General features: G+C 40.0%; 2 protein-coding genes across 2 annotated transcripts; one reads left to right on the top strand and one right to left on the bottom strand.

Annotated features, from left to right (window-relative positions):
- Positions 1-1,656, bottom strand: LOC104766012 (mitogen-activated protein kinase kinase 5-like). The gene has a single exon (XM_010489811.2). It carries the CDS (start codon positions 1,456-1,458, stop codon positions 418-420), a length of 1,041 nt encoding a protein of 346 aa, XP_010488113.1. The 5' UTR covers positions 1,459-1,656; the 3' UTR covers positions 1-417.
- On the top strand, positions 2,860-5,399 carry LOC104766010 (cell wall integrity protein scw1-like). Its single transcript, XM_010489810.2, has 9 exons — positions 2,860-3,121; positions 3,276-3,455; positions 3,546-3,621; positions 3,756-3,885; positions 4,004-4,118; positions 4,403-4,494; positions 4,614-4,683; positions 4,774-4,856; positions 4,956-5,399. Exons 1-9 carry the CDS (start codon positions 2,951-2,953, stop codon positions 5,056-5,058), a joined length of 1,020 nt encoding a protein of 339 aa, XP_010488112.1. The 5' UTR covers positions 2,860-2,950; the 3' UTR covers positions 5,059-5,399.

Below are 13,286 nucleotides of genomic sequence, written 5' to 3'. Positions count from 1 at the left end.
AAAGAAAGCAGAAGTCTCTATTATGATTCACAAGACAGAAACTATAAAAGAAGCATAAATAAAGGGCAATAAAAGAAGCTTTGTTAATGAGAGAATTAACAAATCGAAGATCCTCCATAGTCCAATTTACTTCCTGATATGAACAACAACCACATGCAAATCCATAAGAATTCATCTCGTCCTTAATCCCATTTCTACCAAAACATTCTTCCATTACCAAAAAGACAAAAATCAAGCTTGAACAGCATAATAAAGAAGACTCAATAAAACCCTAAACACAAACTTGAGTTTCCTTCCCTGACGAACCATACCCCAATTCACACAAACCACATTGTTCTACTCTTTGCATTAACTTCCTTTGGGGGCATGCAAAAATTGTCAGGAAAAATATGTGAAAAAATTTGAAAACAAGAAAAGTTATTGAGGACGAGGCGGTGGCAACATTTGACCGAGATTAGGACCACCGGTTGATTTAAGAATGAAAGGATGCTGCAAAAGCTGTTGAGCAGACCATCTCTTAGGAGGATCACTCTGTAAGCAACAAGAAACAAAGTTACGAAACTCCTGAGACGCCGTGGCCGGAGCTTCAGGTGGCTGAGACATACAAATAGCACACATTAGACTCGCCCAATCACCTTGTCTACTCACAGCAAAAGGAAACCTCCCCAAGTAAAACTCCAAGATGCTAACACCTAAACTCCACACATCTCCAGCGTAACCATCGTAACGGCCATGGTTCAAATCAGTGTTGATCCTCTCAGGACTCATATAAGCAATAGTTCCAACAGAGGAGTTACAAGGATCCATGGTTTGAGCCAAGATCCGGCTCACTCCAAAATCAGCAATTTTCACATTCTTGGCCGAGTTTATAAGAAGATTCGAAGGTTTGATATCACGGTGAACGATGTGACGGCGGTGAAGATAAGCTAATCCACTAAGAACCTGATGAGAGAGATCAGCCAACTCCTCTTCTTGCCACACGTGAGCTCCTTCGAGAGATCCTTGATCCATGAACTCAAGCAAAACCTGGATCTCGCCGTTGTGATCAAACATGTTGTGACATTTCACAACGTTTGGGTGATCCACGCTCCGCAAGATCTCGATCTCTCTACAGATCTGGCGTCTCACGGTGTCTTCGTGGTTCCCGTATATCACCTTGAGAGCGAAAGGGAGCGATGAAGGACGGTGGATTACTTTGTAAACCGTTCCTCCGGCTCCGCTCCCGATTCGGTTTACGCGTTCTAGCTCGGATAAGCTTCTGGCGGCGGAGATGTTTGTTGATATGGCGGATGAAGACGCCGGAGCGGCGGAGGAGGAAGAGGAGGGAGGTGGGAGAGGGAGAGGTACGGCGAGAGCGACGTCGCGGTGTGGGAGTGGTAAGCTTAAGTCAGGACGTTTGCGTAAACGGTTCTTCATAGGTGAAGAAGCTACTCCAGGAGGCGATTGAATCGGTTTCATTGCTTTTTCTTTTTTGGTTTTTTCAGCAGAGAGGAATCGGAAGTTTATTATATAGTATGAAGGAGTTCGATTCTTTTGTCTTCGTCTAGGGTTTGTAGTTTGAATCGTCGTCGTCGTCGTCGTTGGAAAGGATCAAAGGAAGAATGAAGAGGAAGAGAAGGAAGAAGAAACTTCATTAGAAGAAGAGAAGAGATCGTGAAGAAAAAGAGGAGAGACAACAATATCGAGGGAATAGGTATCTCTACGCGCTTAAGGAATGAGTGTGGGAGACACTCGCGGAGTTTTTGGAAGCACTTGTGTGGCTCTGTGTTGTAACACGTTAACCATGTTTTTTCTTTGTTTTTTGGTTTTGGTCTTCTCTATTTTATAATATGGCCCCTGGGGGGCCATTAGTTTTGGTTAATTAGTTAATACAACAATATGATAAACCAAAGCTAATTTATTATTAGTATTGGGTTCACACACTTCACATTGCTAATTTGTTTTGGTTTTGGTCTTGAAACATTGCTAACGGCAGCATGATCATCATATTCATACATTAGGTTTTTGTTCACCTCTTCCGGAGAAGGAGTTGTTAAAAGCAAGATTTTAAAAAAATGATTTAATGCAGTTTTTTATTATTTTGTCAACAAGATTTAATGTAGTTGATAACCATAAAAGCATTAACAATTCATCAAGTGACCATTAAAAAAAAAAAACTCAGGTTACGATATGCTATATTAATTGGATTTTGGATTATGCTGTCCATATTTTAATGGGCGCTTGAAAGGATTTCTTTTTAAAAATAATCCTATCCGTGGTGATATTTTAAGTTTCTTTATAAATTATAATTGACATATTTTCGCATCTAAATCGTTGTCGACGGTTTTGACTTTTTTTCTCTCTAGCTCTTCCAGTCACCATCATTTCTCTCCATAACACTCATATCGTTCTCTCTACCGACTCTACGGTTCTCTATTTTATGGCCAAAGCGTTATTTGTGTTGTATTCAAAAAAGTATCTCACTTTTTTTGTAATTAATTTTATCCAAATCATCAGAAGTAACCGAATCATACCGCTTTAACCGAATTTACTTTAATTAAATCAATTTAAAAAAAATCAAAAGTTATTATTTATATTGATGGTAAAATAGTTAACTATAAAGTAACCAAACATTTTTCAGTTAAATTCGACAAAATTTTAGAAAACCCAAATAAAACGGGAAACTAATACTGAACTGACCCGAAGAATCGAGAGAGTATAGGTCCTTCATATGGTTTGCCGTGTGAGTCCCAAAAAAAATATTTTTGCCAACTAAAGAAAAAAAAAACAGAAAAAAATAAAAAGTTGCACACAGTGTTGTTGTTCACGTGCGGAGCATGTGACTTAAAAAATAAGTCTGCCAACTATGCGCCGTCGTCGATTCTTCTTCTCTCCGCACAAAAATATTTAGAGCAATCTCTCTCTCTCTCTCTCTCTCTCTCTCTATCTCGTTAATTAGGGTTTCGATCTCATGGCCGGCGCCGGAATCCACCCTTACCACCAGCAATGGCCAGCGGCAGGGGCACCGCCTCCTCCCGCCGCAGTTTCCACAGCTGCTCCACCACATCCCCCGCCCGTTCATCACCATCATCCTCCTCCTCCTGTTTTAGTTGACAACCATAATCGTCCTCCTTATGACGAGGTTACAACTGTCTCTCTCTCTCTCTCTCTCTCTCTCTCCTCTCTCTCCCTCTCTCTTTCTCTCTACATATCGGTGATTCTTGTGATGTGCTGTCGAGAAAGTTCTTAGCAGTTATGTTAGTTGGAGTTAACGATTTTGAATCTGTTTGTTTCAGCTTCGGACAATCTTCATCGCAGGGCTTCCTGATGATGTAAAAGAGAGAGAGCTTCTCAATCTCTTAAGATGGTTGCCTGGTTACGAGGCTTCTCAGGTGAATTTCAAGGGAGAAAAGCCTATGGGTTTTGCTCTTTTCTCCACTGCTCAGTTTGCAATGGCAGCCAAAGATACCCTTCAGGTCTCTCTGCTTCTTATCATTGATTGACTCAACTCCTTTTTTGCCTTTTCACTTTGTGACTTATATTGTTTTTTTTTTTTTGCCATGTAGCATATGGTGTTTGATGCTGACTCGAAGTCTGTGATACATACAGAGATGGCCAAGAAGAATCTCTTTGTTAAAAGAGGTTAGCTCTATCTTAGCATCGGTCATGTTACTGAAACAATGTTTGATTCAGTTTTGTGCATTTATATGAGGATCTCATCACGCTCTCCCCCATTGGTAATATTCTCACCTTTGAACTCGATTGTTATTGTGTAGGAATTGTTGGGGAGTCAAATGCTTATGATCAAAGTAAGCGCCTACGAACTGGAGGTGACTGCACACATTCTGTGTATAGTCCATCTCCTTTCCACCCTCCACCTCCTCCAGTGTGGGGACCTCCTCATGGGTGAGGCCTTTGCTTCTCTTTCGTATTTCAGATGCGGTGTAGAAACTGAACGATGTGTATTTGGTACACGGTTCTCTGTTAAATTGCTTAGTTGACTACAAGATAAAATTTGGTTCAGGTATATGGCACCTCCACCTCCACCATATGATCCTTATGCAGGTTATCATGCTCCCCCTGTACCAATGCCTGCGCCCGCACCTATAGCAGCTCCTAGTTCATATGTGCCTGTCCAGGTATAGTTGCTCTTTTTTCATCTTTTTATTGATAGGTTTTGCTATATTCTACCCGGAATCCATGTTGTACTTGCCTATCCTTGCCTAATATTTACAAACTCGAAGTTCATTCTGATTAGCGCACATGCTATACTCTTTGGCAATTGTGTTGTGGAACAATAGTTGTGGCCTAATTTAATGCATTGTGTACTGAAGTTTCTGATTGTTTGATAAAATTTGTTCCCTGTTTGATGTATATTTAACTGATATATGTCTCATGCTGTTTTCTATTTTTTCAATTGCAGAATATTAAGGATAATCCACCTTGCAATACCCTATTTATTGGTAATCTTGGGGAGAATATTAACGAAGAAGAATTGAGAAGCCTCTTGAGCGCGTGAGTATCTGTTTGCTTTGGTGACACTCCTCCTGTCCATTTCTTTCCTTTAGATCTTTGCTCTTTTGTATCAGTGTGTTGTTAAGAGTTATGTGGTAAGCTGTACTTTCATTTTGCAGGCAACCTGGTTTCAAACAAATGAAGATTCTGAGACAAGAAAGGCATACAGTTTGCTTTATTGAATTCGAGGTTAATTCTGAAACCTTCACCATCTGTGGGTATAATTGCCAGACAATATTCTTCTAGCATATTGTTAAATTGTTCTATCTGGACTTGCAGGATGTCAATAGTGCCACAAATGTTCACCATAATTTGCAAGGTGCTGTCATTCCAAGTTCTGGTTCAGTTGGCATGAGGATCCAATATCCTTTACATATCACTCTCTCTCTTCTTGTTTTTATATTCCAATATGCCCAGTTCTTTTTTTCTTTTCTCTTTGTTTCTTCTTAAACCAATGATACATATTCAAAGAATCCATATGGGAAGAGAAAGGAAGGTGGCGGCTATTCTTTCTATCCTTCTCCGAATGCAAATGGAGCCCAAGGAGCTCTGACATATCAGTAGGCCTTGAAGGGGGACGTACTCTCTTCTTTATCTCGCAACAACTGCACGAATAGGATGCATGTTGCTGGCAGTCCGCATTGCATCCATTTTCATTCTCGACATTTTTAAGCATTAGCATTGCTTCTTTGTCATGTGATGGATGCATATAGTGTGACCTCATCAACATAACATGTTTCAGTTCCTATTAGCTTTGCTACATGCATTCGCAGTGTGGTTTTTGATGATTGTTTTGATTCTGTAGGAGTTTGGTTTGCCATTTATTTATCTTATTACGGCGTTGACACATCACTTTGTGGGATTCATTTTCATCATTCTGATCGATTCATCCGATGAAACTCCAATTGCTATGTTAGCTAGAAAATAACATAACATTACATTAGATCATAACATGATAACATCCAGAGGCCTCTCATCAGCTTCGTGTCACTGCATGGATATGGAATGTTGCTCTCATGATCGATTTATCCTAATGAAACTCCATTTGCTATGTTAGCTTGATATAACAAAACATTACATTAGATCATAACATGATAATTTCCAGAGGCCTTTCATGAACTTCGTTTCACTGCATGGACATGGAATGTTGCTCTCATGATCTATCACATCGGTGTCATTCAGCATTTCCCATGTCAATCAGCTCTGTTCTTACTTTGGCTGATGAACAAAGCGCATCCATTTCGTCAGTTGTTGAGTTGACAGCTAATTTAACATTTGAAGATAGGCACGCCATTACATTGTAAGTTAGTTGAGCAAACATATAGACATTCCCAGCTCTGGCGTACCTTATGCAGGGACAATCAGTAAAGAGAAAGCCAAGGCTCTCGAATAGAGAAGTGTTTCACCTACCAAGTTGAGGTAAGATCATCTTCCGACGTTCAGGAACAGAGCCAGGAGTTCCTAAGAGCCTAGCATTTTTCAATGGAGTCTACTGATCCAATGCAACTATCTCTTCTCTAACTGATGTTACTGTACGGCTTTGGGCTTACTTGACTCTGGATGTGAAGTCAGAAGAATTTAGTGACTCTTCTTATTGTGCTTTCTTTAAAATGAGCAGAGTTTCTTCTCCATTTTCATAAAGAACATTGTTTTAAGCTTGTTTTATGTTTTGTTTCTCTGAATTAGAGCCATGGTTCATTTGCAGTAAAGAAAGGTTAGGTCATAGTTAACACAAGAGACAACCGAAGAATAATCCATAAATTGTCTTACGCATGAACCATGTTTTTTCATTATTAGGATCGGCGAGTCTCAAACTTTCTTCGTTGTAGATAACAAAGAAAAAGATTTGTGCAGAAAAGGGTTTTTACATTCCTTATCCAACTTTCAAAAAGATTTGTGCAGAAAAAGAATCTGTATATTGTAGCATTTTTCCTTGTCAAGAAACTTAGTAACATTAGAAGACTTGATATAAATGCAAAGGGAAACGCATAATAAGTATAACAACTTTGCGTGAGGAATTTTAGAATGTATTAAAAACAAGAAACATTTGCATTCGTTACCAAACCCTATATACAGTATATTATTATAAGCATGTAAGCGTACCAATACTCTCAAACCATCTATCCATCATAATTTCATATATCTTCTTTGTTCCGTTTTAGCCATGGATTCTTGCAAGTCAACCCAGCAATATGCTCCTCATCTTCTCCTTTGCCTTTTTGCAGAATTTTGGAATGAGGAAGACGAGTTTCGCTGGATACAATTCAGAGAATTACCAATTCGTTTGCCTATTTTGTCCGATCCCCAATACGAATCTTGTCACATCCGTCCCTTAGATTGGTGCAACAATATAGAGGGTACATACGACAATATTTCATGCTGGATTTGCGAAAATCCGATAGTCTGTAGCCCATTTTATTCATGCAAACTATGTTCTATTGGCTTCCACAAAGAGTGTATCGAGCCGATATCAAAGCATCCATACCATCCTAAACACTCTCTTCGGGTGGTTCAACGTATTCATGGTTTTTACTCACGTAAGACATGGTTATGTTGTTTAAATTATAGTTTTCGGCAATATGTTTGCTCTATATGCGACTCTACTATATGTGACGACTGCGCGACAAAGCCACCACTCCTTGTAATAGATAATCCAAAAAGGCATCAACATAGGCTCTTCTACTTTCCTAGGAAAGCATCATCGATTTGTGACGTTTGTACCTCAAGTAATCATAGATCTTTGATGTATTCATGTCTTCAGTGTGATTTTCTAACCCACAAAGATTGTGTCCTCGACATGCCAAGTATCATAAGCATATCGCGTCATAAACACCGCCTCTCTTTCAATATTTTGCTTACTCCTGAAAAATGGTTTTGTGGAGTGTGTCGTAGAAAGATAGACACAAATTATGGAAGATATACATGCGTAAAGGGTTGTAGTTTTGGGGTTCATTCTAGATGTGCAACACGAAAAGATGTATGGGATGGAAAAGAACTTGAGGGAAAACCAGAAGATGCATTTGAAGATATTAAGTCATTCGACGAGGTAAGTGATGGAATTATTCAACATTTCAGTCATCAAAATCATCATATGAGACTCGACGATGAGACCAATAGAGAATTTGACGAGAACAAACGTTGTCAGGCATGCACACTTCCTATATGTGATGATATTATTTACAATTGCATGCAATGTGATTTTATTCTCCATCAAGACTGTGCATATCTTCCTCGGAAGAGACATCATTTGACTCATCCTCATCCCCTTAGTCTACAAGTAGATCATCAAGGTGATTCATTCAAATGTATAGCTTGTAATCGTTATGGCAATGGGTTCGCATACGTGTGTTCTAAAAGGGATTGTGATTCTAAGGCGTTCACAACTGAACTGAATTGTGTTTATAAGTTAGATGTATGTTGTGCTTCTATAGTTGTGCCATTGGATCATCCGTGTCATCCACATCCCCTATTTCTTACATTTAAACCCCTATCTCTAGAAGTCTGCTCGATTTGCCAAAGACTTCGAGGGCATCGTCTTAACTGTGAAGAATGTGGTTTTATTTTGTGTTTTAGATATGCCACTTTTCCCAATAAGTTTAGGTACAAACATGATGAACATTTTCTCACTTTTTTTTCATGACAAAGACGCTAGTCACAACAAAAATTGTATCGTATAGTTACGAAAATTTGTGTAGGTATAACGCGTTTTACTTAGCTAAATAAAATTTGTTACAGTTTTGAGACAAAAATGATTTGTAACTATTTGGTCGTCGCAAAATTTCTCTTCATAACAAATTGTCGCAAATTGCCACAAATTAGATACAAATTAATATGTCGCAAATTGCTACTAATTGTTATATATATATATATATATAGCTATTTGTTACAAATTGCAACAGAAATATGAGTAACACCTAGCTTCAAAAAGCCACAAAATTCCGTCGATATGTTTGTGGCTTAATAGTAACAATGGTAAGGATCAATTTTTGGATAATTTGACAAATTAAACAAAAAATACCAAAATTTTATTATATTTATATACAACAATAATACAAAATATCATTACAAAGTAAAAAGGTAATACTAGAAGTTCAAACCTTCGAGAAAAGTAAAGAATATCTAAAAGTAACAATTCGTAAGGAGTAGTGTTGAAGCAGACACATTTTTGTCATGATACAACTTTGGAACTAATTTGCTCGGTAGAAAAAAAAGTTGGAGTACAACGGACAATATTTTCCTCATAACAAACACTCCTTTCTTCTCTGACCCGATCAACCAATGTCATGGCAGCAATTTTCCGTGGTTGTGTACAAACAATCGACTCACCGGCATCAACTCTAGAATCAGCAAGGAACTGAACCAACTGAGTGCTCTTCCCTGAACCAGTTTCTCCAATTAATATTGTTATCTGCAAACACCATGATACGATTCACCAAGCTTATTTCACGAAGCAGAGAAAGTTGCCATCTCAGCAGGAATTAGCCGTTGGAGGAGCTGACGTGGCCGCGAGTGGAACTCAAATCGAAGACTCTNGGTTGTGTACAAACAATCGACTCACCGGCATCAACTCTAGAATCAGCAAGGAACTGAACCAACTGAGTGCTCTTCCCTGAACCAGTTTCTCCAATTAATATTGTTATCTGCAAACACCATGATACGATTCACCAAGCTTATTTCACGAAGCAGAGAAAGTTGCCATCTCAGCAGGAATTAGCCGTTGGAGGAGCTGACGTGGCCGCAAGTGGAACTCAAATCGAAGACTCTGAATGAAGGGGAGGCTTTGCTGTTAAGCTTTTGGGAATTTGAATAAATAGAGGAGGATGAACTCGAGACTTTTTATGTTGTTTGTTATTCTGGTTTTAGCCTAGCGATGTGCTGGAAGAGATCTATGTTGATCTATTTGTAATCTCGTTGCTCATACTCTTGTGTAGCGATTCCTATTTCGGATTTGTGAGTTACAATCTCTGTGATTCATAAGTTCAATCTAATTGCATATCGTATTCTGTTTGAGAGAGTTCTTAAATCTATCATTGGTGCGGTGAGCGTGGATCGAACACGCGACCTTCAGATTGGGAAACTTCCGATTTACGCTGAATCTTCTCACCAGGCTCAGCAGGTTTCGTATTCTTCAGATCCCTATGTTCGCGAGAATCATGATCACTTACCGTTAGAGAATCGTTCGAGTTTGCTTCGTAAGATTGAGATGCTTGTGTTTAATGGTTCTCATGTGTATGATTGGTTGTCTAAAGTGGAACGATTCTTTCGTGTGGGTCGCTATTCGGATCATGATAAATTGGATCTGGTTGCTTTGAGTTTAGAGGGAGATGTATTGAAATGGTTTAATTGGGAGATGACTCGCCGTGAGTTTCATTCATGGGAAGAGTTCCGGCGTCGTTTGTTTTTACGCTTTGGTGTCGCTCAGGAAGACACTCCAGGAAATCGTCTTTTTGCTATCAAGCAAACAGGAGCGGTGTCTTCATATGTGACTGAATTTGAGGATTTATCTGCACAAGTTCTTGGTTTAGATGATTCGCACTTTGAGCAGATTTTCTATAATGGTTTGAAACCTGAGATGAAGGAGGTTCTGAAGATGAAGGAACTAGTTGGATTGGATAATCAGAAGGCTATTGTGTTGTGTATGGAAACTAGCTTGTTTTGTCAACTGATAAGTGACAAAGCTAGCAAGTCCTTGGTTACACAAAAACCGTTTACCTCAAAACCAGTGACTACGTATACTCAACCACGTCCCTTGTTGCTACAGAATGATGGAGGTCAAGGTGCGATACTTCCGGTTACCCCAAAACCTGTATTCCAACCGCGACAGAGGCACACTGCAGAGGAGCTCGATGCAATGCATAGCAAGGAAATCTGTTTTAAATGCAAAGGGAAGTATGTGCGAGGACACGTATGTCCTCTTAAAGAACTGCAGATTTTGACAGTAGTCGAAGGACTCGAACTAGAAGTGTTGGATGAGGAGTCTTGTGGCACAGAAGTGGAGCAGTTTAACCAAGAGGCAGTCTTATGTTGCTTATCTCTTAATTCATTCATTGGTCGTCACTCTCCTAGGACCATCAAGTTAGTCGGGTGGATTGGTAGGTCGCGAGTGGTGATTATGATTGATTCTGGTGCCTCACACAATTTTATCACCCCAACGGTAGCTGCTAATTTGCGTTTGAAGGTGTCAATGGATAGTAATATGGAAGTGTTGCTAGGCAATGGTGCCTCGGTTCATGGTTCTGGTATTTGTAAGGATGTACAATTCCAAATATCTGGTGTTCAATTCAAGACTGACTTTGTTTCCTTGGAGTTGGGTGGTGTAGATATTATTTTGGGTATGCAATGGTTGGAAACACTTGGTACTTGTGCTGTTGATTGGAAGAACCAGGAATGGTCTTTTGTCTATGATGGCAAGCCAGTGAAGTTTGTGGGAGACACGTCTTTACATGCTCCGCCACTATTGATTAAATCTTTTGCAGTATCTACTCAACCACGGGGTTTGGAAGGAGCCTGTCACATGTTAGCTTCCGCACCCTAGCTTAATGCGCCAAAGCAGATTCCAGCAGCGATAGCATCAGTGTTGGAACACTTTGCTCCTGTTTTTGCGTTACCAACATACTTACCTCCGTTGCGAGGTCAAGAACATGCGATTGTTTTAAAGCAAGGGGTACATTCCATTACGGTTCGCCATTATCGGTATCCCCATGCTGCAAAGGAATTTATGGAGAAAATGGTGGATGACATGCTGGTTGCGGGCATCATCCGTCCGAGTAGTAGTCCATTTTCAAGTCCTGTCTTGTTAGTAAAAAAGAAGGATTCCTCTTGGAGGTTCTGTGTTGATTACAGAGCTTTGAATCGGGCTACGATACTGGATAAGTATCCTATTCCTGTTATTGACCAACTCTTTGATGAACTTCATGTTGCTGTCATCTTTTCAAAGATTGATCTACGATCCGGTTATCACCAAATCAGGATGCGTGAAGAAGACATTGCTAAGACTGCATTTCGCACTCTAGAGGGTCATTATGAGTTTCTTGTGATGCCTTTTGGCCTTACTAATGCACCAACGACGTTTCAAGCTCTGATGAACAAGGTGTTCAAGCCGTTTCTCAGGAAATTTGTCTTGGTCTTTTTTGACGATATTTTGATCTATAGTGACAGTTTGGAGTCACATTTGGAGCATTTAACAGTGGTGTTGAAGGTGTTATTAGACAACCAACTGTTTGCTAATGCAAAGAAGTGTTCGTTTGGTGAAGCTCAGGTTGAATACCTCGGTCACATTATCTCTGCCGATGGTGTAGCCACGAATGCAGCTAAAACTGAGACTATGCTGAGTTGGCCAGTTCCGGCGAATATCAAACAGTTGCGTGGGTTTTTTGGGCTTGACTGGTTATTATAGGAAGTTTGTCAAAGGTTATGGAACCATTGCGAAGCCATTAACTGAATTACTGAAGAAGGATCAATTTGCTTGGTCAGAGGCGGCTCAATCTGCTTTTGATGCATTGAAACAAGCTATGGCTTCAGCACCTGTTTTAGGCCTACCTGCATTTGATAAGAAGTTTATTTTTGAGACTGATGCTTCGGGAACGAGAGTTGGTGCTGTCCTGCTTCAAGACAAAAGGCTGTTGGCTTACTTTAGTCACCGATTGACAGCTCGTGAGCAGCTCAAACCGGCGTATGAGCGGGAATTAATGGTTGTGGTAATTGTTGTACTTAAGTGGAAACACTACTTGATGGGGAATAAATGTGAAATCCACACGGACCAAAGGAGTTTGAAGTTTCCCTTGGAACAGACAGAAGTGAATCTCGAATATCAGAAATGGTTGACAAAGTTGTTGGGGTTCGATATTGATATTGTGTACAAACCGGGGGTGGAGAACAAGGCTGCGGATGGACTTTCTCGTATTCCTCACTCTACTTCCACCTTGTTATTGGCTATTACTGTTCCCTCAGCGATTCAAATGGTTGATCTTTACCGTGAAATTGATGCTGATGCTACTATTCAAGGTATCATTTCTCAACTTCGTAATGGTATGTTGTTAGGGACTCATTACCATGTGTTGGACGGTCGTTTGTGGTACAAAAAACTTTGGTAATTCCTAAAGGTTCCAGTTTGATTCCTGTTCTTTTACATGAGTATCATAATAGTAGTAGTGGCGGTCATGCGGCTGTGTTGAAAACTCTTAAGCGAGTACAAGAATCTTTTCAATGGGAAGGGATGCAGAAGGATATCCAGAAGTATGTTGCGGCTTGCTCTATTTGTCAGACTCATAAATATTCTATACTGTCTCCAGCGGTCATGTTGCAACCCTTACCTATCCCTAAAGCTGTTTGGGAGGATGTTTCTCTTGATTTTATTGAGGGCTTACCGACGTCGGGAGGTATCAATGTTATTTTGGTGGTGGTGGATAGGTTAAGTAAAGCAGCTCATTTTCTTGGACTTAAACACCCTTTTAAGGCGTTGGATGTGGCTAATAAGTTCATTGCAGAGATTGTACGTCTCCACGGGTTTCCAAGGACAATTGTGTCTGATCGTGATAGGACCTTTTTGGGAGAAGTGTGGCGTGATTTCTTTCGATTGTCAGGCACAAAGTTGAAGTTTAGCACGGCGTATCATCCACAAACTGATGGTCAGACAGAAGTACTTAATCGGTGTTTGGAGACTTACCTCCGCTGCTTTGCTTCGAGTCACCCTCGTACGTGGCAGCGTTATTTGGTTTGGGCTGAGTTCTCTTACAATACTTCATTTCACTCAGCGATTAAGACTTCTCCTTTTAAGGTGGTCTATGGCCGAG

The sequence above is a fragment of the Camelina sativa genome, chromosome 19 (genome assembly GCF_000633955.1).
Source record: "Camelina sativa cultivar DH55 chromosome 19, Cs, whole genome shotgun sequence".
Taxonomy (NCBI): Eukaryota; Viridiplantae; Streptophyta; class Magnoliopsida; order Brassicales; family Brassicaceae; genus Camelina; species Camelina sativa.
The sequence above is the reverse complement of the archived record's forward strand: the minus strand, read 5'-3'. Positions and strand labels throughout refer to the sequence as shown.